At 53.6% G+C, this 26,346-nt stretch overlaps 14 protein-coding genes across 14 annotated transcripts; 7 read left to right on the forward strand and 7 right to left on the reverse strand.

Annotated features, from left to right (window-relative positions):
* Nucleotides 1-733: 733 nt before the first annotated feature.
* CLAFUR5_10017 (uncharacterized protein) lies at nucleotides 734-3,223 on the reverse strand (the record flags this gene model as incomplete). Its single annotated transcript, XM_047909165.1, has 5 exons — nucleotides 734-1,174; nucleotides 1,232-1,490; nucleotides 1,544-2,396; nucleotides 2,499-2,638; nucleotides 3,066-3,223. 5 exons carry the CDS (start codon nucleotides 3,221-3,223, stop codon nucleotides 734-736), a joined length of 1,851 nt encoding a protein of 616 aa, XP_047764677.1.
* Nucleotides 3,224-4,746: 1,523 nt separating this feature from the next.
* Nucleotides 4,747-7,700, reverse strand: CLAFUR5_10018 (Autophagy-related protein 23; the record flags this gene model as incomplete). Its single annotated transcript, XM_047909166.1, has 2 exons — nucleotides 4,747-6,963; nucleotides 7,071-7,700. The coding sequence occupies 2 exons, from the start codon at nucleotides 7,698-7,700 to the stop codon at nucleotides 4,747-4,749; spliced, it is 2,847 nt and encodes a 948-aa protein (XP_047764682.1).
* An 837-nt stretch (nucleotides 7,701-8,537) lies between these two features.
* On the forward strand, nucleotides 8,538-9,700 carry CLAFUR5_10019 (uncharacterized protein; the record flags this gene model as incomplete). The annotated part of the gene is made up of 2 exons (XM_047909167.1): nucleotides 8,538-8,822; nucleotides 8,882-9,700. 2 exons carry the CDS (start codon nucleotides 8,538-8,540, stop codon nucleotides 9,698-9,700), a joined length of 1,104 nt encoding a protein of 367 aa, XP_047764683.1.
* Nucleotides 9,701-9,741: 41 nt separating this feature from the next.
* Nucleotides 9,742-11,571, reverse strand: CLAFUR5_10020 (Acyl-CoA synthetase ACTT5; the record flags this gene model as incomplete). Its single annotated transcript, XM_047909168.1, has 4 exons — nucleotides 9,742-9,843; nucleotides 9,893-10,144; nucleotides 10,196-11,479; nucleotides 11,530-11,571. 4 exons carry the CDS (start codon nucleotides 11,569-11,571, stop codon nucleotides 9,742-9,744), a joined length of 1,680 nt encoding a protein of 559 aa, XP_047764171.1.
* A 552-nt stretch (nucleotides 11,572-12,123) lies between these two features.
* Nucleotides 12,124-13,043, forward strand: CLAFUR5_10021 (Rhamnolipids biosynthesis 3-oxoacyl-[acyl-carrier-protein] reductase; the record flags this gene model as incomplete). The annotated part of the gene is made up of 2 exons (XM_047909169.1): nucleotides 12,124-12,187; nucleotides 12,256-13,043. 2 exons carry the CDS (start codon nucleotides 12,124-12,126, stop codon nucleotides 13,041-13,043), a joined length of 852 nt encoding a protein of 283 aa, XP_047764170.1.
* Nucleotides 13,044-13,060: 17 nt separating this feature from the next.
* CLAFUR5_10022 (Short chain dehydrogenase sirQ) lies at nucleotides 13,061-14,368 on the reverse strand (the record flags this gene model as incomplete). The annotated part of the gene is made up of 3 exons (XM_047909170.1): nucleotides 13,061-13,662; nucleotides 13,726-14,043; nucleotides 14,095-14,368. The coding sequence occupies 3 exons, from the start codon at nucleotides 14,366-14,368 to the stop codon at nucleotides 13,061-13,063; spliced, it is 1,194 nt and encodes a 397-aa protein (XP_047764173.1).
* Nucleotides 14,369-15,329: 961 nt separating this feature from the next.
* CLAFUR5_10023 (Alcohol dehydrogenase) lies at nucleotides 15,330-16,613 on the forward strand (the record flags this gene model as incomplete). Its single annotated transcript, XM_047909171.1, has 5 exons — nucleotides 15,330-15,431; nucleotides 15,466-15,752; nucleotides 15,800-15,947; nucleotides 16,004-16,282; nucleotides 16,329-16,613. 5 exons carry the CDS (start codon nucleotides 15,330-15,332, stop codon nucleotides 16,611-16,613), a joined length of 1,101 nt encoding a protein of 366 aa, XP_047764172.1.
* Nucleotides 16,614-16,917: 304 nt separating this feature from the next.
* CLAFUR5_10024 (uncharacterized protein) lies at nucleotides 16,918-17,265 on the reverse strand (the record flags this gene model as incomplete). Its single annotated transcript, XM_047909172.1, has 1 exon — nucleotides 16,918-17,265. One exon carries the CDS (start codon nucleotides 17,263-17,265, stop codon nucleotides 16,918-16,920), a length of 348 nt encoding a protein of 115 aa, XP_047764167.1.
* Nucleotides 17,266-18,041: 776 nt separating this feature from the next.
* Nucleotides 18,042-18,400, reverse strand: CLAFUR5_10025 (uncharacterized protein; the record flags this gene model as incomplete). The annotated part of the gene is made up of 2 exons (XM_047909173.1): nucleotides 18,042-18,086; nucleotides 18,146-18,400. 2 exons carry the CDS (start codon nucleotides 18,398-18,400, stop codon nucleotides 18,042-18,044), a joined length of 300 nt encoding a protein of 99 aa, XP_047764166.1.
* Nucleotides 18,401-18,990: 590 nt separating this feature from the next.
* Nucleotides 18,991-20,130, forward strand: CLAFUR5_10026 (Acyl-CoA dehydrogenase family member 11; the record flags this gene model as incomplete). Its single annotated transcript, XM_047909174.1, has 1 exon — nucleotides 18,991-20,130. The coding sequence occupies one exon, from the start codon at nucleotides 18,991-18,993 to the stop codon at nucleotides 20,128-20,130; it is 1,140 nt and encodes a 379-aa protein (XP_047764169.1).
* A 349-nt stretch (nucleotides 20,131-20,479) lies between these two features.
* CLAFUR5_10027 (uncharacterized protein) lies at nucleotides 20,480-21,698 on the forward strand (the record flags this gene model as incomplete). Its single annotated transcript, XM_047909175.1, has 2 exons — nucleotides 20,480-20,653; nucleotides 20,718-21,698. 2 exons carry the CDS (start codon nucleotides 20,480-20,482, stop codon nucleotides 21,696-21,698), a joined length of 1,155 nt encoding a protein of 384 aa, XP_047764168.1.
* Nucleotides 21,699-22,155: 457 nt separating this feature from the next.
* On the forward strand, nucleotides 22,156-22,684 carry CLAFUR5_10028 (V-type proton ATPase proteolipid subunit; the record flags this gene model as incomplete). The annotated part of the gene is made up of 2 exons (XM_047909176.1): nucleotides 22,156-22,546; nucleotides 22,602-22,684. Coding segments are annotated over 2 exons (474 nt in total), but the record flags the coding sequence as incomplete, so codon positions are not given.
* An 835-nt stretch (nucleotides 22,685-23,519) lies between these two features.
* On the forward strand, nucleotides 23,520-24,511 carry CLAFUR5_10029 (uncharacterized protein; the record flags this gene model as incomplete). The annotated part of the gene is made up of 2 exons (XM_047909177.1): nucleotides 23,520-23,596; nucleotides 23,650-24,511. 2 exons carry the CDS (start codon nucleotides 23,520-23,522, stop codon nucleotides 24,509-24,511), a joined length of 939 nt encoding a protein of 312 aa, XP_047764162.1.
* A 624-nt stretch (nucleotides 24,512-25,135) lies between these two features.
* Nucleotides 25,136-26,283, reverse strand: CLAFUR5_10030 (uncharacterized protein; the record flags this gene model as incomplete). The annotated part of the gene is made up of 3 exons (XM_047909178.1): nucleotides 25,136-25,750; nucleotides 25,797-26,079; nucleotides 26,144-26,283. 3 exons carry the CDS (start codon nucleotides 26,281-26,283, stop codon nucleotides 25,136-25,138), a joined length of 1,038 nt encoding a protein of 345 aa, XP_047764664.1.
* Between the last annotated feature and the right edge of the window lie 63 nt (nucleotides 26,284-26,346).

The raw sequence follows: 26,346 nt of genomic DNA on the forward strand, positions 1-26,346 counted from the left end.
ACTGGGTTAACGTACGAGTTGTATACACAAAATTATGGTTGCGCAGCGCGGCGCTCTCTGCTCTTGCCAATGGGCTCAGCTCCAGATCAGCACCGGGGAGCTCTGACTTAAAGAGGCACGTAAAGCGTCTTTCCCGTTATCAGTTGGTCGTTTGTTGGGCTATGGCTTTCGCTGTCGTCGGGCTCGTAGCTCGCAGAAGAGGGCGGAAGTGGTCGACATCGGTTATGGCCGCGTGATGGGTGACACTACGTGTTCAAGTCAGTGCTCCTTATCATCTCCAAGCCCAAGGGTTGATGACAAGTCAGGCCGTAAGCTGTAAGACCTCTTTTCTGACAAACCACTTTCCAAAGGTCGTCCAGGCAAAGCAGTCCAACCTCATAAAGCTCCCTCTCTAATTGCAGTACATACAAATCACAGCACGAACAAAATCGCGCCTCTCTAACATCCTCGATGCTCACTGGAAAAACTGGCGACAATTCGCCTTGTAATGAATGTGCATATAGACATCGTTACTCTGTGTGATGTGCGACGCCAGGTGCCATACGCTGCTTCCAAGCTGCTTGCCGAAAGAATCAAAGCAAGCAAGCAGCAACGTAGTTGTTGTGGGGTGTAGAAAGTTCATCGTCATCGTACTCGCGCTTCTCATAAGCGCGATTTCCTTCGTGGCAGCTCTTGTCGCGCAGCTGTGCCGTATGGCGCCCGTCACAAACTTGTCGAACCATGCAAGGCCAGGCTAACGCACCTTCTTCACCTCCGTAGACCACCCATCAATGCCCTCGCCCTTGCTGCCAACCTGAATATCCAACTTCACGGGATCCATACCCTTGGTATGGTCGAGGAATGGATGGTTCGCCATGCCGCCGGCATTTGCTCGTTCCGCGGGTTGAAGTTCCAGCATCGGGAGGAGAAAGTCTCCTATCCTCTTCGCCTCCTCGACTGAAAAGTGGTACTTCTCCCTCAACACGTCCGGTAGCGCCCAGTGCCTCAATCTGTGGATATTCCTGAGCTCGCCCTTGCGGTTGAAAATCTCCTGTGACCATTTGCCTGCTATGCATAAGCTCTTGGGAAACGTGCCCAGCAATTCGATGATTTGTGCTATATGATCGTCGTCCTTGCCGTACTTTGTGCCCGATTGTGGATCGAAGAGATAATCGCCTGTGATGAGCTCGAAGACCTGTACGCGTGTTAGTGGCAAATTGGCTGGAGTGGCTGTCACACGTCCTTGACTCACCATACAAGCCATGCTCCATACGTCCGTGCTGGCGCCCCATTTCGCACCGAGTATCACTTCAGGAGAGCGATACTGCCGAGTTTGAATATCGTTAGTAAAGTGGTGTCCGACCCAGCACGCATTGCCGAGATCCGCAATCTTGACCGAGATGATGTCGATGCCGTCTTCCTTTTCCGCCTTCTCTACAACCTTTGGCTTCACTGCGTGGGAATTGCCGAGGTCCATATCGGAGACGTTGTTCGCGAGGATGTCACTGCGCCTGCTATCAGTCACACCGGTCCGATCTCAAGCATTGCACCATGTTAAACTCACGCAGTCTTCTCCCGCTCCTTGTGCGGGTCCTTCTCTGTAGATCCGGGTTCGGCGCTCATCTCGCCCTTCAGACCAAGTTGCTCGAGCATTGATTTTGGTTGTGTTTGTGAGGTAGATCCTATTGCGCCACTCATCTCAGCACCTGCATCGCCAGTCGGAGACGCGCCCTTGATGGGCGAGTCACTGTTACCTTTTCTGTCACTGACGACTGCGTTCAGGCTTTGTGTGCTGCCAGGGAAGTCTGCAAGATCGCTGTGCGAGAAGCTGGCATTGAGGGGGCTGGGCAGAGGTTGACTGCCAGTGATGAGGGTCCGTCTCCTACGCCGGCCATTACGATGGTCGTCCTTCTCTTTCGCATCCTCTTTAACGTATGTCTTGACAATCTGCTCGACGTCGCCAATTTCGATCAAAACGTTTTCAGGTTTCAGGTCGGTATGGATGATGCCACATTCGCGGTGTAGGTAGTCGAGTCCGAGCAGCACTTGCTTCGTGATCTGCTTGACGAGGGGCATGGGGATTCCACGGTGGTTCCATCGCTTGATCAGGCCGAGCAAGTTTTCACCGAGTACCTCGAACACCATGCACACATGCATTCCGTGCGGACCCTTGTGGTTGAACGAGTCCAGCAAGCTGACAACATGCTGGCGCCCTGGGTGGTCCTTATTCGCCTCGACGACCTTGTTGAGCAGCTTGATCTCGTCGAGCGCTGTTTCAGTGTAGTGCGCAGCGGATCGAACAACCTTCAGCGCAACGTGCTTGCCGGTCGTGTTGTCCTTGGATAGCCAGACGGTGGAGAAGTGGCCCCAGCCAAGCTTGCGCACGATTGTGTATTTGCCATCTTTGTACTGCTCGCCTGCTCTTGTTAGCCGTATGCCGTGATGTATGCATCGTTCGAGTCGCGCGCATGAGCTCCGAAGCGTGCTGTGGTATAGGGTATGTCAGGGTATGTACTCACCTACTGACACCGGGTGGTATCCGCCCTTGCAATAGTCCTCGCTATCTTCCTCATCTTGAGTCTGCGACATTGCCTCATCGGATTCGGAGTCGGAGGGAGAGTCGTGGAGGTCTTGGCCGTACTGCGGATGAGCTTGCGCACTGTGGTGATCTGGCGTCAGCATTCTGCTACGGCATGTTGCACAAGGTCTCGACCATGTGGCAGTGGGTGTGGCGGCGGGAGCGTGGCAGTGGGGTGCAGCGTGTTTCTGGCGTGGACGTGGGTATGTGATGCGCGTATGTAGCTGTGCTGTCGCAGTTACAGGTGCAGGCGGTGGGCGGCGGCGGCGGAGAGTGAAAGTCTCGGACGTGGGTTTGGGCGAGCAGGTGCAAGTACACAGCCAGCATGTACACAGTGCAAGTCGTGCTGTGCTGCGCAGCGTCATGCCATGCCCATGCGCGACTCACTTGCCCAACCCAACCGCCGCCAACCCAACCGACCTCATCTCACCTCACCTCACCTCACCTCGCACCGTGCACAATACACCACACCACAGTCCACCGTACAGTGCTCTGCAGTGCGACTCACCTGTTGTTGCCGTTGTATGGGTTTCCTCCGCCCTGCTGCGACTCGGTGGTGATGATGGGGTTGAGCTGCTTCCTCTTCTTGTTCGAAGTCCCGTTATGCGCGAGCTGCTTGGCTTTGTTGACGGCGGCTTTCTTGAGACTCTCGCTGCCAGAGTTCATGGCGAAAGGTCTTATGGTAATGGCCCGGTGACAAGTGCAAGGGTGATGCGCGATTTAGCCTGGTTTGCTGCTCGGCTTGTCGATGGTCGACGTCGACTCGTTGCAGGTACCAGCAGACGTTCTTGTTGCTTGCGCTTGTGCTTGCTGCCCTTCGCGTTTCGCTCGGCGGACCGCTGACCGACTCGAATCATGCACCGGCAGAAGTATAAAGTGTGCGTTGGGCGCTGTTCCCACGTTGCGCCGCACAGAAAAATACTGCCTCTCCTATGCAGCCAGCCAAGCAGAGACGCGGGCGGCGGCAGTGACGTCTCGAAGTCCTTCTCGGTGCCAGGGAGATGTGGATGATGTACCTGGCTCTGCCTCCAGCAGCTCGACACTCTGCTGCACTTCGACGCCGTACACGGTACACCAACAAGCCAGTCCTGACCTTTGCTAGCGGTGGCGTCAGAGAGGTGGGGAGCCTGCTGCGAACGGACCAGCCCGATAAACGATGACCTCGAACGAGGGACAAAATTGATAGAAGGCTGCTGAAACACGAGTGGCAGGTCCCCGACTATCTCGCTCACGCTCCCTCCTGTTCTGCAGCTAGCCACCAGACTGCCGGGACTTGCTCACCGTACAACACATGCATCACGCACGCTGGCCCGACTTCGCGTGATGGAAATGGCTGAAAGCTTCACCTTTGTCCACTGGCACGCGATTCAGGGACCGGCCGAGCGAGCGAAGCGAGCACGGCACGCACGGGACCAAGCACGGTCATGCACATATCCAAAGCTTCCAGCCTTCGACATCACAACGCCGACATGTACGACATCCCTGTATCTTCACGGCAACATACCTATCATAGTCGAGATTCTGCCACCCTTTCTGATTCTACAGTACCATGTTGCACACGCAGGTACGCGGAGGCAAGTCTGGAAGTTCTGATCATCCACCAAGCTGGCCTTTGGTGGGGCACATGTGAGCTCTCATTAGGAATAGCAGCCAGGCGTGCCAGGTTGGGAACGGGCTTCTCCTATGCACGATGCTATCTCGTAGGGCTCCATCACAGCATGAACGTAATCAAACTTGCATACTTCCAGAACGTCTCTTCCAGGCACAACATGAAGCGGCAAAGTCGAGACCACTGCCCTTGCATCGTCTCTACGCACTGCCGACAAGGAATGGTGATAGCATCGATGATCCTGCACATACCGGGCAACCATTGCTCTGCCACCGAGACACTCAGAGCAAGACCAAAGACACTTCAATGACACGTTGAGATGAGATGAGAAGCAGATGTAACCTCTGATTAGAATACTGCAGCATCTGTTCTGAGAGCTGAGACCGTGCCTCTCCAATGCACCGTTCGTTGTCATGCTAGTGATGATCTCCGCTGATAATCATGCCATGCTTTCAATCCCGTAGCCCATATGCACACATCCTTTGATGTCCAAGATCCCCTATACAACGATCGCTCCACCCAGTATGCGCCTTCGCTGATAACGCTCATCAATAATCAAGCAATCCTCCGCAAAGCATTACTACCACTTCGCCTGTACTGCTGCGTACCACTTTTGCTCATCCTCCTTGCTCATGTGCAAGAGCTGGCTGAGCACCGGTACGAGCTGGAGTTGATGTTTCTTCTCCTTCTGCTCCATGAATTGGAGCAGCACACTCTTGAGGTATACCGAGTCGACGGCCTGTGACTGTGCGCTTGATGTGCTCGGTCGTGGTGCAGGCGATGTGACTCTCGAGGAGTCGTTGGATGTGCGTGATGGTGTTGCACTTCCGCCGACAGTCTTCTTTGGATGATACAGCTTGCAGTTTTTCATGTCCTCGGCCATACCGCGGCATGCTTCCCGCAGCTTTTCGAATTTGACCTCCTGTTCCTGAAGGCTCTTTCGTAGTTCGGCTTTCTCTTTCTCCAGTAAGCCCAGTTGGTGCTCGGTGGCGTCAAGTGTCTTGCGCATTTGACCCATGGCAGTGCGAATCTCCTCGACCTCCTCCCTAGCTTGGGATGCCTGCTTTTCGAGATCGGCTCGTCGATCCTGGTAATCGGAGAGTTTACGCTCGGCATCCTCTTTGGCGTCTGAAGCTCGGCTGGTCTGTCGCTCGGCATCGCGTAGCTTGTTCTTCAGCTCTTCGATTTCCCTCGCCTTGCGTCTGCCAATAGCGCTGGCTTCGTCTTCAGCACGATCCCGCTCTTCGGTGGCGAGATCCATCTGCTGTCGCATCTCCTTGACTCGGCTGTCCGCTCGAGTCTCCACATCGGCAAGCAGTCTGCGCATTGTCTCGCCCTCTCGGCTGCGCTCAGATAGAAGGCGGTGCGCATCGGCAAGCTCTTCTTCAAGGGATTCCGCTCTGTCCTCTCTCTCCTTGATCTGCATTCCGAGCTCATGTGTCTGATCACGGAGATCTTGGAAGCGCTTCATGTCTGCCTGCAGCGCGTCGCGTGCCGCGGTCGCTTCAGCGCAGGTCTCGGAGATCTTAGCTCGCGCGCTCTCACTGGTGGCGAGGTCTTTGCAGGTGCGTTCGTATGCCTCTTGTAGCACGACGCGCTCGCTCTCAAGCTTCTCGACGGCCTTTTGATGCGCGACGCGCTCGCTCTCCAGATTCGCGTGTGCTTGCTGTTGCACGACGCGGTCCTTCTCGAGCTTCTCGTATGCTTGTTGTTGCTCAGCGCGTTCCTTCTCCAGCTTTGCGTATGCTTCTTCTTGCACAACGCGCTCGCTCTCCAGTTTTTCGAGGCGTTCTGTGCTCTCTTTAAGCGCATGCTTCGCATCAGCGGCTGCACCGCCATGGTCGAGGATATCCTGTTTCAGCTCTTCGCACTCCTCTTTCAGCTCAGAGATTTGGTCCCGGAGTGCCGCCTCGCCAGTGACTCTCTCCTGCAACACGACTATCTCTGCCTTCAATTGTGCAATCTGATCGTCTCTATCGCGCAGAATGACATAATTGTCCATCATCTGTTGCTGGAGCTCCTCGATTTTGCTCTCCAAGTGCAGCTGTCGCTCATCGTATTCGTCGCTTTCGCCTTCGCTTCGTTGCTTCATCTGCCCAACGATGCTGGAGAACAGTGGTAGAATAGGGTTGTCACCAAACTTGGCCTTGAGCATAACAACGGACGCAAGTTCGGGGTTGCGCATCATGTCTTCGAGTGTCACATTCATCTTGGGTGTCTCGGGCGATGTGGGCGATGTGCTGGTGTCTGTTGGTGTCTTCTTCTTCTTAGACTTCGACTTCTTCTTCTTCTTCTTCTTCTTGGCATCACCGGGCTGAGCAAGCTCGCTGGCGCCGTCAACGGACGGGACTGCCGACGTTGCAGGTGTGCTGACCTCTGTGGGCTGTGTGCTGGCTTCTGTGGCATCGGAGTTGTGTCTCGATCTGGCTCCGGGAGTGCTAATGCTCTTCTCGCTGGGTGTGGCAGCTTGCTCTTCGGCCTTCGTGGGAATGGCGCATTTGCCGCAGTCAATGATGGCCTGGTAAGCGGTGTCACGATCCTTTTCAGCCCTTTTGAGCTGGCTTCTCAAGCTGGCCACAGCGGACTCGTGTCCCTTTTTCGACTGAGCGATGCGCTGTGCGTCGTCGCGCTCTGTCTCTGCTGTTGAAAGCTTCCTCTGGAGGTCATTTGTGGAAGCCTCGTACTGACGAAGCTGAGCGATGATTTGTGCAGACAATGTGGCCTCGCCTTCGAGACGGCTGATCTCGAAGCGTAGGTCGGTCTGTTCGCCGGTGACTCTCTTAAGTTCATCCTTTATCTATGACCGCGAGTTAGCTTAGTGTCTCAGCATGTGTGTCAAATGTGGAGATCGCGCAACGCGTGTTTCCAGTGTTCCATTGCAGTCTGAGTAAGGGCGGTACGTACCATTTCACTCTGTCTGTTTTGTTGATTGAGGTATTCGACCAGGGCGGCAGAATCGAGAGAGGTGAGTGGCGTGTGCTCGCGAAGCGTTGCCTCGAAAGGCTCGATGGCGGCGACATGAGCGTGAGCGGTGCGATAGTTGCGCAAGAGATCTTGATAGCGTGAGGTGAGCTGCTCCAGCTTAAGGAGCTTTTCCTGGACCTCTTGTGGTAGCTGGATCTCTGTTGGTGGTAGTGTTGGTTCGGCGTCGGTCGCTCTTTCCTTGCCCTTTGCGCCCGGTACCAAGGTGGTGGTGGTTGAAACAGTTTCGGCGTCCTGTTTCGGGGCTGGGTTGGTAGGCTCGATGACAATCCCATTAAGGCTGACATGCTTGTAGCCGGCAGAAGGTGTGGCTGCTCTGCTGATGTCCGATGCATCGTCGCCGATGACGAAGCTGTCAGGATCTGGTCCCTTAGAGACAGGATCCTTCGCTGCGCGACCTGGTTGAGCGTCTTGAGTGTTTGGGCGGGCGCGTTGTGATGGGCGCTTGCCAGGCAGCGGTTGCTGCTGCTGTTTCTTCTGTTTCTCCTGCTCCTCGGCGATCTTGTTGTCGAGGAAGTCGAGGGTGAAGTTCTTGCGGATGCCTTGAAACATCTTGTCCGCCTCAGAGGTCAATGCCTCGAGTTCGTGAGCTGTCTGGAGCTCAGGGTGCACATGCCGGCTGCTGCTGAGACTGTGCTAGAGTCTCAGAGGGGCGGTGCTGAGGGTCGAAAACATCGTTGCGGAAGGTGCGATCGATGTGTGGGTTGTTTGAATGTAAAAGGCAAGTGCTTCTGTGAAAAAGGCAAGTGCTTCTGAGTGGTGCTGCTGCAAAAAGTGTTCAAATTGGAAACCGTGATGTTGGTGTAGGAAGGGAGGAAGACCTCGAGACGGGGAGAAAGAAGAGGGCGAGCGATGCTCGAGGCGGGGCATCTCAGTGCCTGAGGCAGTAGTTACGTCACTCCCAAAGTGCAGCCTCGCACCTGCCAGGTCGACGCGTTGCGACGCGTTAGTGCACGTGACGGGCTTCACACAGCATCGCTTCATGCATTGGTTGGTTGCTCTCTACGCCACAAGCAAATGTCACGCTGCTGATTTGTGTTTCCATCCAATATGTTTAGTCTTCCAGTTTGGATGGTGCCCCTTCCATTTCACGAACGATAGCATGGCGGCGGTGGAATTTCTCATCAGCCTTCGTTACGTGGAACGTCCAGCAATTTAAGAGGGGAGCCTTAACAGCGTCGCCGGCTCGACAAGTCGCAGCGAAGACCACGATCTCAATGTCTTGAGGGCGAAGTGAAGTTGAATCTCGAAGTCGCGCCTCGCGGGCAAGACCCCTGCCCGCTGTTCCACAATGTCAACCTGCGGGATGTGAACTACGCACTTGACGCAACCTCGCCAAAAAATATATGCAACAACTCGTGGCGCCTACAACAACATCCCACATCCAACATGCCGACCGAATTAGAAGAGCTCGTCGAGTTCTTGCATCATGGCAATACTCAGATCCGACAGATCGCTGCAGAGAACCTTGTCGGCTACTCAACAGCACAACCGGCACTCTTCAAACGCAACCAACTCGAACCAGTAAAAGACTTGAAGCTTCTGCTCAAAGACTATGGACCGATCGCCACAAATGCACTCACAATGTTGGTCAACATTTCCGAGGACGCAGAAGTGCTCAAATCTTTGTCCGAAGACGACGCTTTCCTCGAATCATTATTACGGAGGGTGACAGTATGTCAGTGAATCTACATCGATAAATGACCAACGGGACAACCTGACTAGATGACTAGGATGCCAAAGAACCAAACGCAAACCTCATGTGCATGCTTCTCGCCAACCTCGCCAAGTCCGACAACGTCAAGAAGTTATTGACTTTGAAGCGAGACGTGCCGAAACCACTCTCGACATCGCCAATCGCCATCGATCAATTGCTCGACTGCTTCGTCAAAGGTGCCGGAGGCTCCTACAACAAGGACGCCGACTACGACTACCTATGCTACCTCTTTGCAGATCTGGCGAAGCACGAGGAAGGATGGAACCACTTCCTGACCGCTCGAGCTGAAGGTGAAGACGAAGTCGTGGAGAAGGTCATCCCACTGACGAAGCTCGTTGTGTTCACCGAGCACAGCTCAGCGATTCGACGGCGAGGTGTGGCGAGCACGATCAAGAATGTCTGTTTCGACATACCGGCACATGAAACGCTTCTTGAAGAAGCCGGCGTGAACTTACTCCCGTACATTCTCCTTCCACTAATGGGCAACGAAGAGTACGCTGATGAGGATACTGATGGCATGCTGGACGAATGCCAGCTCTTGCCACCGGACAAGGAACGCGAGAAGCAGAACGATATCATCCTAATCCATCTCGAGACGTTACTGCTTCTGACAACAACGCCGGAAGGCAGGAAGAAGTTACGAGACGTCAAGGTCTATCCAATCGTGCGAGAGCTGCATCTCCACGCGGAAGATCAGGATGTTCGGGATGGGGTCGATCGATTAGTGCAAGTCTTGCAAAGAGGCGAGGAAGGAGACGTGCCGCACGATGCAGACGTCCCGAAAGTGCAGGAGCTCGAGGACGATGAAGACGAGCAAATTGTGGACGTGCTATGAGCCAGCAGGTAGGTATTCATGACATTGATGGGCAAAATAGTCTACAGTCTAGCGCGCTCGAAGTTCTTTGACAGATCTGCAGAGTCCTTCTTCGCCCACTCTCTCATTATCTTGCGCTGGATCTTGCCACTTGCGAGTTTAGGCTACTTCAGGTTAGTAAAGAGACCACTTCGGCGTCAGGAGGGGACTCACAATCTCATCGACGAACTTCACTCCTCCCACCAGCGCCTTGTGCTTCGCTACTAGAGGCCTGAAAGCATCCTGTATCTGGTTGGGTGTAACATTGGCCTTCTTCGCCTTCTCGCTCAGCACAACGTATGCTCGTGGCCATTCTTCGCTATTGATGGTGACACCGACGGCAGCGGCATCTGCTACGCTGTCCAGTGTCAGGAGCTTCGCTTCGAGCTCTGCCGGCGCGACTTGTAATGCGTTGACTTTGATGAGCTGGGAAGTGTTAGCTGATCCTCCACCAACGAAAGCAATAACTAGACATACCTCCTTCTTTCGATCCACAATCCAAATGAAACCCTCCTTGTTGATCACGGCAACATCTCCAGTCTTCAACCACATATCCTGCGTCAACGCCTCCTTGGTAGCCTGTTCATTCCTCCAGTACCCAAGCATGACATTCGGTGCCTTGATCCACATCTCACCTGGCGTATCCGTACCGACATCCTTGCCATCATCATCCACCAGCCTCAGCTGGTTGTTCGGGATGAGCCTTCCCACGGTGCCGTCGTCTCTGGCCTCCACCTGCAGAATCGAGCCACAAGTGACCTCTGTCATGCCCCATCCCTGCTTCACATCACAGTTGAACTTCTTTGCGATCTCGTTCGCCAGGTCCTTCCCCAGCGGTGCACCACCAGAAATGATACTCCGTATACAGCTGAGGTCGTACTTTTGCGTTTCGGGTCTCTTCGCCATCATGATTAGAATCGGTGGCGCGACTTGAAGGTCCGTGACCTGCGCTCTCTCGATGCAGCGAATGTAATCTTCGTAGACGAATTGCCGCATGATGTAGATCGGCACCTGGAACTTCACAGCCATCAGGTTTGCATACATCTGTCCGTAGGCGTGGTATAGCGGCAGGAATCCGATCCATCGTTCATCCGTGACTCTGTCTCCCTTCGAGAAGTCTTTCTCTGGCCATCGAATCTTGGCTGTTTGTTCGACGTTTGCGATCAAGGCGTGGTGGCTGATCATGACGCCTTTGGGCATGCCAGTCGTGCCTGAAGAGAAGTTGATCGTCGCAACTGTGGTTTCTGATTCTCTTGGGCTGAGCGATTTCCATCTGAAGGATTCCGCCTCTTGTTCGCTCCCGAGCATGTGCCGCCAATCTTTCACTCCCAGCTTTTCCTTGCATGGCTTCGCGTCGTCTGTGAATTGGAAGATTCGGTCGGGCGTGATTGTGCCTGCTTTCTTCGCTGCCTCGAGATCTCGCTCGACTAGGTCTGGGTGGACAAGCAGACATTTGGCATTCGTGAGGGTCATCTGGTGGACGATTTCGTCGACGGTGTAGATTGGGTTGATCGCGGAGAAGCATCGTGAACCGCCAACGATGCCGAGATATGCTGCTGGGAAGAGGACATGGTTTGGGGTATGTACGAGGCAGACGTCTCCCTTCTGCAGTCCTAGCTTGTCCAAGCCTATGATCACTCTCTTGATCCACTGTAGCATCTGCTTGGGGGAGACGTGGTTGTTGAAGTCGCTGGAGTCGATCCAAACGGGCTGTTCGTTGGCTGTAACATCTTTAGGGAACAGGTAGTCTAGGATGTTTTCCTTGGTGATGTCAATGAATTGCTCTCGTCGATGTGTGACTTCAGACTTACCTTAGGAATGTCAATATCCGGTAATGGCGAAGTGTAGACCATGTTGAATTGTGCTGCTGCTTCCTACTATTGTTCTGCGACTACACTGATGATGAAGAGATCCTTCTATACCTACCAGATTCAATGCTCGCAAGCACAATGCATGTCTACGCTCGCATGGCTCTACGGCCGATTGCCTCGGGCACAGCTCAAGCACGGCTAGTCTGCTGGTCAAGAGGATCGTCCCAGAGCGTGCCGCCGTGCTCGAAGTGGTGTGTTTGGTCAAGAACAGCAGCATGGTGACGGCAGATGCGGCAAAGCCTTCTCCTCACCCCAGCTTCCTTCCCAAAATGACATGCGGCAGGCATCGGGTAAACATACACGAGTCGGGCACGCCAACTCATACTAACTTCAGCTCCTGGGAATGCGAGGCTGCTGCTGGATCTCTTTATCCTGCCCTCAAAGTTAACTTCGGCCTGGTGTTATAAGCAGCATCAAGCGGCCGCGTCTGGGATCGTAGCTTTCACAAGGGCACAGATTGCAGGCCATAGGTTCATTAATCGTGTTCAGCCCACTCAAGAATAGTACCGGGATCGGGAACAGATAAGTGCCACTATGTCGGATATCAATATCGATGGCTTCTTCTCACTAGACGGCAAGGTCGCTCTGATCACGGGTGGTTAGTCTTGCGAGCGGATGTCTGGGACAGTGGCATGATCACGACGACAAGAGTGCTGACGTGAGCAGGATCTAGAGGACTTGGTCTTCACTCGGCAACAGCATTGCTCTTGGCCGGTGCCAAAACGCTCTTCATCTCTGCCAGGAAAGCCGGTGGCGAAGAGGGCATCGATCAAGCCGTGAAGCGACTCAACGATCTTGCAGCGAAGAAGAACCTCAAAGGTCGGGCGATCGGCATCCCAGCAAATGTTGCCCAAGAAGACGACATCAAGAGACTGGTCGCAGAAGTAAAGAAGCACGAGTCACGGCTTGACATCCTGATCGCAAATGCTGGTGCCACATGGGGTGGTCCTTTTGAGCCAACGCCCGATTGGAGCTCGCAAAAGATTCTTGACTTGAATGTCAGAGGCGTGTTTAATCTGGCTCGACTGTTTTCCCCGATGCTTGAAGCATCCGGCAAACCCGACGACCCATCGAGGATCGTTATAGTGTCTTCCGTCGCAGGAACCAATGTATCCCACGTCGGAGACAATGGCACGATCATGTACAGTGCCTCGAAAGCGGCAGCACATCACTTGGGCCGCAACATGGCTGTCGAACTGGGCCCTCGAAACATCACAGTCAATACTGTAGCTCCCGGCTTCTTCCCGTCAAAGTTGGCCAGCGGCTTGATCGAGATCTTGGGAGGTGAAGAAGAGCTATCGCGTGCGAACCCAAGGCAACGACTTGGGGAGCCCAATGATATTGCTGGGGTGATGATCTACCTTTGCTCGAGAGCGAGCAGCTATGTGAATGGCGAGTACATATCTGTTGATGGCGGAGCCAGATTAGGTGCTGGACGATTGACGAAAATGTGAGGGCTGAATGAAGCGCTTCATGCTCGAGGAATCAGCTTCGCTTCTCTCATGCGATCGAATGCTCCATGCCATGCCTCCGACGTGCTGCGCTCTTCTGTAAAAGGCTTGTCCGGCGGTGTGCTGTACATTTTGGTCATGTCGTACTGTCGGTCAAAGTCGAACTGATACAAGAGGAAGTATTCAAAGCCTGGGAACGTGAGATCCGAGTTGGCCATCCCTGGCTTCAGCCCATGCTTCAACTCGAGCTCCTTCCAGATCTGCAGCTTGTCGCAGATGTACTGACGTACTTCCAGAGCATCAACAGTATCATGTTGCGGCGCAACTCCTTTGAGGCCAAAGTAGCTGGCAATGACAGGCCACTTCTGTCTCCATGTCGACCAAGGCTTCGAATCGGCTACATTGAAAGCTTCTCCTTTTTGGCTGCTTGGCATATAGAGAGACAGATGTATGGTCTGTCTTGCTATTATGTCAGCGGAGCTGTCGTTCGATTTGGCCTCCCAGGATTTCATGGTGCCCGGGAAAGAGACTTCTGCGCCCTTTCCGTGAACAGCGGCATAAATCGAGAGGAAGACCGCAAGCGATCGGGCCAATGAGTAAGCATTCTGATTCGGTACGAAGCCTATATTCATGGGCCATATCAGCCAACGCACCACTCCTTCGTTAGTCATTGCAGTGTCCATACCAATGATGATATCCGGCCGAGTCTCACACCAACTCCAGGACTTGTCTTTCGCATACTCGCCTAGCCAGTCCAGCTGTGAATGGTAGAACAGCATATCGTGGTACGGCTGCTTCAATCTTGGTTGATCCTCGGAGAGGGGGACATGAATGTAAGTCGTTGGGTGGTCTTTCAAGATGTGGCATCCGTACATTTTCGCGCCTGTTTGAAGGACAACAAATTCCAGGACGGAGCTCAGTCGATCGATTGCGGTGATTGCATGCTCGAGCATAGCAATGGCATCCTGCAGTTTCTGTACAATGTCCGTGGATGCTTTGTATGCTGCCAGGGTTCAGTATCACTGATCAGCTGTCATACTGCTGTACGACTGACCTAGGTAGTAGACATGTGTGATCTTGTCAATGTCATCCACCTTGTTCCGTAGTACATACTCAACCTCCGGCTGACTATCTAGCAAGTTGATGCCAGAGACGATCTGCAGGCGACTATCCTCCGGCCAAAGGGAGTCTTCGTGGCGTAGAGGCATGTTCGTCAAGGCTACAACACCATCCCAGGCTCCTTGCTTGGGATAGTCATGCAAGAGCTCGTTGACGAATGACCAGCCGGTCACGCCGCTCGCTCCAAAGACCAAGGCTCGCTTGCCCATATTATTCAGAAGTTATGAGTGCAGTATGTTGACCCCGAGTTGTGTCAAAGCCAAAGTTCAGCATGTGTTGTACTGGAAGGAATGCTTGTGGAGAGGCCCATAGTCCAAACCCTCTGATAGACACAACGAGCACACTCCCATCGGTGATATCTGCAAGTTTCCGCATACAAATAGATAGAAGATCGCTTACGCAATGAGTATAGGCCTGCAGACTTTGTGGAGCATCGGCGTGGGTCCTCAATAAGGACACCATGTCATTGCTGCAGTCCGAAGAGCTTCTGCACCGTTCATTCCCTCCCAGAACGTCTCCGTTCCGAGGAGGCAACTGCATCGCCCTAGGGTGCAGATCTCGCTATAATTCGACCACGAGCAGGCGGGCATTGTAGGTCTTTAGGAGTCTGTAGTGGTGCTGATGACAGCCTCTGCCTCCACTGTTGCCCAGCAATCTTTGAGCTTCATGATATGCGGTTGGGGAGGCCCACGGGCGGCCGATACATTGGAATAGACCTCGAAGTTGCTAGACGTCCAAAGTTGCAGCGACTTGAAGATATCATGGGGATGAGGGAAAGTACGAGTCTTGTGGTCGAAGAAAATGTGGCCGTGCTCGATCTGACTCAGCGCAGCACGGGCTACACGGCCTAAACTACCTCACCTTCCGTCTTCTTCTTTCCTCCGTCAACATCCATCTCGAGATATGGCCCATCGTGTCTTCCAGGAGGCTCGGAAACATTCATGGATATGTTCGTCAGCATGATACACGCAAGCTCGCCTGCGATGAGGAGAAGATATGCACTCCACCTGGAGCTCCTTCTCCGTCTCCACCATCAATGCAGACGCGAGGTAGGACAATTGAGGAGCAGCCAAGTACTCAGCTTCGGGATCATTCTATGCTTGCGAGTGCGCCAGTCTTGATGGCGAACGAACTTCGTAACTAGATTCATCAAGGTAGTGTATTGTCAACATGAGTTTCTCACAAATTGGTCTGTCTTCGGACGCCAGCAACGATACTACCGCCGCTACTGAGACTACAGGCTTCTTGATGGAAGCAGGGCGATGGAGTCCGGTGTGTCTGATCTCACGTTTGATAGAATCCCCAGCTTACAAGCTTTCAGGAAGACAAAAAGGTTGTGATCAAGAATGTTTCAATCCCAGAGCCTGGACCAAATCAGTTCCTCATCAAGATTGCTTCAGCATCACTATGTCACAGCGATATCATGGCCATCGATGCCGGTCAAACGCACACCCTTGGACATGAAGGTGCTGGCTATATCGAGAAGATCCATCAATCCGTTGAAGGCAAAGGCTTCGCCGTCGGTGACTCGATTGGCTTCCTCTACATCATAGGTTGCTGCTTTGAGTGCGAGGGGTGCATGATCCATAACACGTAAGTGGTCCTACATTTTCTGGCGATATGCTAATGGTGATGCTCAGACACTGCATTACTGGCAAACAGCGTGTTCAGGGCTTTACCACTGACGGTTTCTTCGCGGAATATGCTCTCGTTGACTACCCCAATTGCATCAAGCTACCGGGATCGATTGATGTGAAGACAGCTTCGCCGATCTTCTGTGCAGGTATAGTAAGTCTCTTGAACTCGTAAATGTTCTTGCCACGACCTTATTGACGGTGCGTCAGACTGCCTTCCATGCTGTAGACAGTTCCGAGCTCAAAGAAGGCGACTCGCTCGCCGTGGTCGGCGCTGGAGGTCTTGGTCAGCTTGCCACGCAAATCGCCAAAGCTATGGGCGTAAAGGTCGTGGCGCTTGATGTGAACGATGGCGCACTTGAGGCATGCAAGAAGCAGGGTGCCGATGCCGTCTTCAATTCCAAGAACAACCCCGACTATATCGATCAGCTCAAGGAACTCACGAATGGTGGCGTAAGAGCCGCTTGCGTCTTCAGCAATGCCCAAGCAGTGAGTGTACCCCAAAGCTACCCTAGGCGACCGTGCTGATCAGCAGGCATACGCTGGCGTCCCCTCGATTCTGTGCCTCGGTGGCATCATGATGGTGATCGGCCTTCCGTATGATCCTATCCCGATATCTACCATGGACTTAGCACTGGGCCGGTACAGGATCAAAGCTGACAACACCGGCATACCACAACGCATGAAGAAAGCCGTGGAATTCCTCGCGGAGCACAACATCAAACCTGAGGTCGAGCACCGCAAACTCGAGGAGTTAGACGATATGGTCAACGAGATGAGGGCTGGGAAGTCAATCAAGAGGATGCTGGTAGCGTTCTGATACGGATAGTATGACGATGGCAGTGGTATCTTTGAACATGCAGCTACTCCAGAACGCCCAAATGCAAACCATCTTCGTCCCAGGTGCCGCTAATCATGCATCTATCGTACAGACACAGAGAGAGACCTTATACCCTCGCCCTCCTCGCCTCAAGCACAGATCTTAGTCCTCCGGTATTCAGCCTCTGCGGCATTTGACATATCGTATTGTCTTGCTGCGGCGAGTCTGCTCTGCTCGCATACCTATCACCACGCTCACATCAGCACACTACACCAACCACGACACCCTCAGCAGTAGAGCCGACCTACATCTTCGCATCCCTCCTCGCCTGCCCCAGCACCTTCTCCGCGCTCGCCACAAGCTTCTCCTGACTCCTCCTCTGCTCCTCGTCCGGCGGCACCTCAGAATCGTAATACATCTCCCCAAACAACTTCACCGCTTGCTCCGCGTGGTATACATAATCGTCAGGTGAATGTGCTAGAATCATATGGCAAGAGGCTTTATGTAGAAAGCCGACTCGAGGGTCATTGACGAGTCTCCTTGAGATGGCATTCGCTTCGTCAAACCGTTCAGCCTCGAAGTATTCCCATGCTCGCGTACAGTGTTGCTCGAAGTATTGGCCAAGGGGACTTAGGGCGCTGGTTGGGATCATGTCGTGTTGATGGTACTGCAGCTTCGGCTGCTAGCGAGGTGCGTGCATGTCAAGTGTGTCAAGTGGAGAAAGGGTGTGATGTGAGGTGGTTGCGGCATCTTGAGGGAGTGGTTAGGATTATGGAAGGTTCCACCGATTGCCTGTCGCGTGCCGGGCGTGTGTCGCACGACACGCTGATCGTGGATCTGTACGACTGAAGACTGGTTTGACAGGGTCTGGATGTTATCTTTCGCGCGAAGAAGTAAACATTGCGGCTGACATTCCACGACAAGGTGATGACGTACTACATCATGGCGTTGTTGTTTCGCGTCGGCTTGCTCTCGTCATTCGTGGATGCTGTTTCGTGATACCTTGGCATTCTTGCTGCGTAGTTTGACTGGCTGAGAAGGGATGTGTTGATGCTGTCGCCTGCGATTCTGCTGTGCCACGTCACCGAGCTGACATTTTGACTAGGTCAACCCAGGTGAGTGATGTTGGCCGATGGACCTTGTTCAGCCACCGTCAAGATGAACTGTCGATCAACGTAGTTGCTGCGCCGCAAACTCATGTGCTTGATGACACGAGTTCTGCCACGATGGTCGGAGGGCCAATGCCGCATGTGAGGTAGGGTGGCCCTTCATCTGCTGGAAACCTTTCCGAAACGCCGCTTGACTGGTATGTGGTCGTTGGTCGTCGATTGTACAGACTGGTCAGCGGTGTTGTCGCCAATCCGGGAGGTCACTCAAACTTGTGGAGGCAATGCCCGCGGATTAGAGGAGAAGACCAGCTGGCGATGATTAGACTGCTCGACCTCTGGCCAGCTCATGGTATGTTCTTTCATCCTAAGTAGGATATGTTAGCATGACCTTCCATCAACCCACACGGTCGATAGAAGACTGACTGTGCTCTGGCCATCACTTCGGCGATGCCTTGTCCTGCTCCAGAGAGATTCGCTAGATGGGTGCTTGTCCAGCCACATCAGAAGCCAACTTCCTCTCCAGGTCTTCTCCGATGGTAAGTGGTCGTGTTGCTCATTGCTCTCGAAAGCTGCCTTCATGGAGGCATCCTGCTGGCACTTCTTGCTGGCCTCGAAGGTCTTGGTGTGCTTCGGCATTTTATCGAGTGGTACTGGATACGTGAGTGGTGCTGCGAACATTGCGATGTCTTTTGTAGTACGGAAAGTGACCGGTTGCTAGGTAATGATGGGAAGACCTGTTCTTGCCTACCTTTTGCGGCGGACACGACAGAAGATACATGTATGCTCTCCCAGTACCACGTCTGGAAGCGCCCATAGCCACGGATATCGAGACATGCATACCCCAAGTCGGGGCACGCAAATTGGTTGTGAGGCACATGATGTAAATGTACACCCTGTGCCCCAAGGTAGGTAGGACGATCATGAGGAGGTTGTGTCGCTGGTGGTGAGACGGTCAGAGAAGTCACGGAAGAAGACAGCCGATGCATCATGCATCTCGATACTGCCGATGTTATCCGGTCGGAGGATTGTGATTGATATAGTGTGCCGTACAACGGCTTCTGCTTGAAATGGTCTTCCGTATTCAAGCTCCAGCTGGACCTCGGGAAGTCGCTTCACTTCGACTCCCACACACCAGAATGCCGACCCCATTGGATCTTGTCGTAGGCGTGTGAGAGGTAAGCGACTGGGTATCTTTTATTCTTAATCTTGATCACGATTGTCCTTCTCTATGGTCATCCTCACAGCGTCGTGAGCATACACCACCCACCATGGCGGGCGAAGTCAGGCAGCCGATCAATCAGGCGTCACTCGAGCGATATCTGGAGAAGAACCTACCCGAGATCAAGCTCCCGTTAGAGCTCAAGCAGTTCGGCTTTGGGCAGAGTAACCCAACATACCAGGTCACAGACTCTACCAAGAAGAAGTATGTCCTGCGCAAGAAGCCACCAGGGAAGCTGCTTTCCAAGACAGCACACCGAGTGGACCGCGAATACCAGATCATCCATGCGCTCGAGGAGACCCATGTACCAGTGCCAAAGGCATACATCCTCTGCGAAGATGATGGTGTCATCGAAACTCCCTTCTACATCATGGAGTGCCTTGAGGGCCGCTTCATCGACAACTCCGCCATACCAGACGTGAGCGCCCACGACCGGAGAGAGATGTGGCGCGATGCGATACGGAAACTCGCGAAGCTCCATTGCGTGAATGTGAAAGATGTTGGACTCGAGAAGTTTGGCAAGCCGAATGGCTTCTACAAGAGACAGCTCAGGACATTTTCAAGTCTGGGACAAGATCAGGGCTCTGCCAAGGATAAAGAGACGGGCGAGGAGGTTGGACAGCTGCCACACTTCAACGAGTTCCTAGAGTTCTTTGGTCAGGAGCAGAGCCAGCCGTATGATCGAGGGGTTCTGTTCCATGGAGACTACAAGATTGACAACCTTGTTTTTCACAAAACTGAGCCGCGTGTGATCGGGATACTCGATTGGGAGATGGCTACAGTCGGGCACCCTCTAGCAGACTTGACGAACCTCACACAGCCATGGACAATCTCGAGAGCGACACCCTCGTGGCCACGAAAGCATGGTGATGAGGCATTCCTTGACTCTTCGGATCCAAAGTCCAATGCGAAACAATACCCTGGTCTGCCCACTAAGGAAGAATGCGTCAAGTGGTACGAGGAAGATGTTGGCTTCAAAATTAGCGAGAAAGATTTGGCATGGGCAACAGCATTTGCTCTATTCCGAGACAGCATCATTTTCCAGGGCATTGCTGCACGATGTGCCACAAGACAGGCGAGTTCGGCGCAGGCACAATCGTACGCGAAGGAGCGAGGACCTTTTGCAGAGATGGCTTGGGAGAAGGTCAAAGAGGCGAAGAATAAATTGAGCAGTCAGTCGAAGTTGTAGGCACTGAATACAGAGGGTGCACCACCGCGATCAACGCTACTCTCAATCTAACACCAAGCAGGTAGGTATCCAGTCATGACGCTACATACATTGATGCAGTCAGCAACATTCAGCCGTTCGGTAGTCACTCATAATACTAGCTCGGCGACTCCAATACGAACAAATTAAAAGCAGCTCTCCAGCGGGAACCTGCAGCCATGCGTGCTGTACCCTCGCTGGGGTGCAGCGCCCCCGCTACGCCAACGACAACGACGTGGCACAGCAATCACGACGCGTTTGTTGCAATCTTTGAGAACATCGACTGAAAGCTCTCTGCAATCCACATACACTCGCTAGACCAGGCAGAAGTATGGATCAATCGGATATCAGTCGCCTCCGCGATCTGATTTACAGGAAGGATGAGCTCAGCGGCCTCATCTCAAAGGATGAAAACAGCCTCCTGGAGCTTCGCAATCAGATGAGCGATCGCCGAGCCACTCTTCAACATGTCGAGAAGCAACTTGCTGAAATGTTGGCGTTCAAGGTCAGTCCCATCTCATGCTCCGCTCCGCTCATATGACTCGTCGGAGATACTGATATGCTTCCAGCCTGTACAGCCACAGCAGAAAGGCAGTGTGTCCTCGCCTGCTGAAAGCGACTCCATCGCTGTCACTCCAGCTCCTGGGCCCACCCGCACGATATCGACGTCGAAGTCTCCATCTCCCGATAGCCAACAACACGCCACCGTCCCGACCAAACAGATCGCTCCTCGCCCTGACCTCCAAAGACACGACGACCCCCTGAAAGACCCTTCAGACTACATCAAATCCATCGATTACGTGAAAGAAAAGAACAACGACAGACGCCTAATGCTCCACCGCGACCTCCCAATGATCGTCCGCCTGGAAGACGGCTGGAACGAGATATGGTGCCACGTCTGCGGCGCAAACGCCTCCAGCCGAGGCAACGCCGCCGATGGGGTCGTCCCTTTCCAGGGCGTGTATGGCTTGCATTGCCACATAGCGTCGATGCATGGTGTGGCAGGAAAGAAAACTTTCGTGAAGGATCTCTGGAAGATTTGTGGGAGGTATTTGCTTAGCGAGAAAGAGGTGCGGAAGCTGAGGCAGTGGAAGGTGACGGTGAAGATTCAGAGCAGCGGCAGCAATGGGCTGAGGGGCAAAGGGAAAGCGGAGCTTCCTGCTCCTGCTCCTGCGGCGAACGATGTGGGGGATGAGGAGATTATGAATGAGTATGACTCTAGCGATGAGGAAGATGCAGTGGCGGCGCCGGGATATTTGGGTCATATTCTGCAGGAGCAGACTCACTTGACGGGAGCAGTGGCACTGACTAACCACCAGAATGGGTTCACGCCAGTGAACGGCAATACAGCAATCAGTACTGACAGTGGCTACGGGTCGAAGTCATCGCCAACGAAGCGTGCAGCGGAGAGCGAGACGAGCAGTGTGTTGGAAGACTCTGGTGGTGATGGCGTTGCGGAGCGGGTCAAGAGGCATCGTCGAACGGAGACGCCACGTCGCTCGTACACGGATCACTTCGAGTATGGGGACATGGGCGAGGAGACATTCTGAAAAGAGCTTACTGGATCGAAGCATGAGGAGGACCAGGTAGTATAGGGAGATACTGCCACCCAAGCCGTAGATATACAACAGAATGTTTAGCGGAGAACTCACGTCGTTCGCATTCGCTTCCTTCAGGTAAGCGCAGGCTGCAGTATTCATTCAGGCGCTATGGTGTCTGCCATTGTGCTACCAACAGCAGGCAGCCGTCAAGAGAGTTTTACAGCTCTGTCGAGTGAGGATATTTACAGGGCGGTATAAGTCGTGTTTCATGTTTCTGGTGATCAGGCACTCACCACCTCACATCAGCAACCTCTAATCATGGCAGACGACTTCATGCCCAGTGACCTCTGGCAAGTTCAACCCTCCAGGACCCATCCCGTCGCTAACCTGACATCGAAAGTCCCGCATACGCAGTCCGTCACCTTCAAACCCTCCCTCATGCTTGACCTAACCATCACCACCACAGCCCCTCTTCTCCGCCCTCGGCTGCGTCGCAGCAATCGTCTTCTCCTCCTTCGGCGCCGCGTACGGCACGGCCAAGTCGAGCGCCGGGACCTTCTCCGCCGGCGTCCTACACCCAGACATTGGCGTTCGCGCGCTTCTCCCTACCGTCTTCTCGGGCATCTTGGCAATCTACGGCCTTGTGAGCTCCGTTCTAATCGCAAACCATATCCAGGTGGAGCTCCCGCTCTACACAGCGTTGGTGAACTTGGGTAGTGGGCTTGCGGTGGGATTGTGTAGTCTTGCGGCCGGGTTTGCGATTGGGATTGTGGGTGATGCAGGCATCCGGGCTGTGAGTATGCAGGGGAGGATGTTTGTTAGCATGGTATTGGTTTTGATTTTCGCGGAGGTCTTGGGTACGTTGAGATTCATAAGAGGTTTAAGGCGGGTTGGACGCTGACCTGAGTGCAGGATTGTATGGTTTGATTGTCGCGCTTATTGTCGATACGAGGGCGAGTTTGGCGAATCCGCAGGTGATGTGTAGGGCGAGGTGAACGTGCAGGCCCGAAGCGTAGATAGATAGTTGCTCTCTATGTTAGTTCCTCAATAAGGGCCGATGGTCACACGAGAGAAAAGAAAAGACCTTACCGTCGGTACATCACATCTTTGGCGCTACAGAGGCCATGAGCCTGCAGAAGAGTGCCTTTTGTCCCCCTCGAACGCAATTTCTGACAGTCAATTTGGGCGAGGATTGCGTTTCTTGCAATGTTATGTCACCGTATGTGCTCGTCTTCGTGCTGTGTGTGATCGGGCCGTACGACTTCAATCACTTTGGTTGTAATTCCAACGTAGATCTGCCGAGTGTAAACCTATTGTCGCGAGCCATTGTCGGCAGCTGCACCGTCTGATGGAATGTTCCAAGGTTTGCGGAGCAACTTTTGATGACAGCGGAGACGTTGTCTTGCCAGAGACAGCGGGGCATCTTCATGCTCGTATAGGCTGATGCGCCACAACATCGTACGCAAAACTGCACGATCTGAGCGAGACTGCGGAGGCGGATGTCGAGGTGAATGCTGTTGCCTGTGTAGGTCGAGAATCACATGCTCGCTCGATATCGATTTCGTTCCATCGCGTGGCCAACATTGAGGTGGCTTTGCAGGGGGCCAGCTGCGCCACTCCAATCGAAGAGTGACGTCAGTGCGTGTTTTGTGCGGCGGGCAAGAACCACCGACCGCGAAAGTAGCTCACCTGCTTAAAACCAACTTGCCTGACCAGCTTTCTCTTGCATTCTTCTCATACATCAACTGCTCCATCCACGACCACCACCACCTCTTCACCATTCAACCAACCAAACTCGAACCAAACCACACACAACAGCAAGCAACCGTCATGTCGAACACTGTCCACGTCAAGGGCATTAGCTCCCAGACCAGCGAGAAGGAAGTCCGCGACTTCTTCAGCTTCTGGTAGGTTCATGCTCCATTGCACTCTACCCCGCAGCATACTGACCTTTCTCCAGTGGCAAGATCCAGTCTCTCTCCGTCAAGCCAGAGTCCAGCGGCACCGACTCGACACAGTCTGCCACCGTCACATTCGAGAAGGAAACCGCAGCCAAGACCGCCCTCCTCCTGGATAACACCCAGCTCGGTCCCGCTCAGGTTCACGTCTCCGCTGCTCAGTCCCTCGACCAGATCGCCGGCGAGAAGGCCACCGGTGCCTCCGAAGATGAGCATGACCTCGCCCAAGAAGACAAGCCACGTGCCCGTGTCGCAGCAGAGATGCTCGCACAAGGCTACACACTCAGCGACCAGGTCATCCAGCGTGCCATTGCCCTCGACCAGCAACACGGCATCAGCAACCGCTTCACCTCGACTCTGCAGCAGTGGGACCAGAAGTTGAAGGTCACTGAGCGTGCTCAGCAAGCCGACAAGAGCTACGGCATCTCGCAGCGTGCCGATGCCGGCTGGAGAGGTTTGAACTCATACTTCGAGAAGGCTCTCGAGACCCCGACCGGCCAGAAGCTCCGCGCGTTCTACGACCAGGGTCAGAAGCAGGTCCTCGATGTCCACAACGAGGCCAAGCACCTCCAGTCTCTCAAGGCTGGCAAAGACGGCAAGCCAGAGAAGGTTGACGGCTCATCCGACCGCACTCAATGCAAGTGCCAGGCCGACGCTGGTGTCTGCCAGTGTGCTCCAGGCAAGTGCGCGTGCACAAGCTGCAGCAAGAACCCAGACACCACTGTGCCTGTCGATGCCGAGAAGGCGGAGCTCGAGAAGGTCGACGATCAGGGCCACACCAAGTGCAACTGCGCCGGCAACGACAGCAAGTGCGCTTGCAAGCCAGGCCAGTGCAAGTGCGCCAGCTGCCCAAAGGCATCGTAGGTGTCTGAGTCAGATCAGCGATACAGGCTTGTCTTCGATGGCGTTGAGGGAAGGATGAGGAGAATCAGGGAAAGGTGACGAAACTTTCATGAAGGCATTAAGAATGCGTGTACTAGTATGATGCGAGGCGTTGGCGGAAAGGCCATCCCCGCGCTATGAGGAATGACCCAGCGACTCAGTAGTGATACCAAATAGCGAAAAGCAGTACTTTGATATGACAAAGCACTGGCAGCTACTTTGACCTTATATCTCACTGGCTCCCGAAACTTGCTCAATACAACCCGTGATCTGCAGGGACTGTGATGGTTCAGCACCAAGATTGACATCATCCGCCTGTGTGCCACAGATTGTCCGGTCGACTTCACTTCCTACATTGACCTTGGCTTTTCTGGGTGGCATGCTTGCCATTGACCAGGTATTGCATGTCTGAGCGAGTGAGCCTTGAGGAGCTGATGGTAGAATACCTTCACAAATGGTACTGCATCTTTCTCAGCTAGTACGATGTGTATGAGCTGCCCAATACTCGACCCGGCTTCAGCGAGATATGTTACAGTGATAATGTGTTTGTAGAACACATTGTATGAGATTGCGCAACACGCACAGAGCTCTTCATGTTCCCTGTCTTCAAGCCAGGTACCGCCACGCCACCAGTCCTACCACCACAGGCATCGCGATCCGCAGAATGTTCCCAACCAGGCGTCGTCCCATAATCGTGATCACCGTGGCGACGAACTCATCGTGCTGCTCGCTCTCATTCACCTTTGGGAAGGGCCCACCCGGTATCGGCTGTCCCAAGAACTCGCACAACGGCTTCCATCCATCGTCCAGTCGATAATTCAGTAATCGTTCAGGTTGATCCTTCAACACAGTTCTGATCTCTTGATAATGCTCTGTATAGATCATCTTCGCATTGGCACGCCACTCCTTTGAGTCTTTCGCTCGAAATTGGCCGTTCATCATCCCACGCCATACAGTCGGACTCATGTGCGCAGCCTTGTAGTCGAGGTATTGTATCGCGTGCCACAAGAAGGGACTGTCAGTGCCTTCGATAAGCGCGTGTTCAAAGGAAGGGTACCATTTGTCTACATCTCGTTCGACGAGAATGACTTTCGCTTCGGGATATGCTGCTATCAGTTCGGGGCCGAACATGTTGCACGGCATGTCGGTCACGGCGGAAACGTGGCCGAGAAGTTTGTCCCAGAATGCGCGGTCGAGGGTGATGGAGGTGTCGCCGAAGTACTGTAGAATGTTAGCAATACTATGGACATTGGATATGTTGACTGACTTTTGCGTTGATGGCTTCTTGCCACATCTCGCAATCTTTTGGATTCGAATGCATGTCAAAGCCATGTGCCGTGGGATAGCCGAGCTTTGTCAATGCAGCCTTCATCGAGGCAGTGCCTGTCCTTCCCATCCCCAGACTTAATACTTTCATAGGCACGACACGCTGGCATTTGTGCCGATCAATGTTATGATCGGTGAAGCAGTGTGGATATTTTGCCTTTGTCTCATCGTCGAACCCGAAGAGGAATTGTCCAAGACCGCTGGTTTTGTAAATGCTGGGCATGCTGCAAGAAGGAGTATTGATCAGGTGTTGACAAAGTGCAATGTACCTGGCGAGGTTCTGCTGACCGTTGTGTTATGTACTCCTTGGTTTGTCGTATCACAAGGACAGGCACGCTCAGCCCCGGAAAGATGCCCTGCATGCCAAGGCGCTTCGAAGAATTCTTGGCGCGTGCGCCTTCAGCTCGCTCACTAACGAAGGTTGTCATCTGGTAGGAAGGAACGAAGAAGAGGAGCATTCTTGTATCTTATACAGCATCTACCAGGGTCGT

The sequence above is a fragment of the Fulvia fulva genome, chromosome 7 (assembly GCF_020509005.1).
Source record: "Fulvia fulva chromosome 7, complete sequence".
NCBI lineage: Eukaryota > Fungi > Ascomycota > Dothideomycetes > Mycosphaerellales > Mycosphaerellaceae > Fulvia > Fulvia fulva.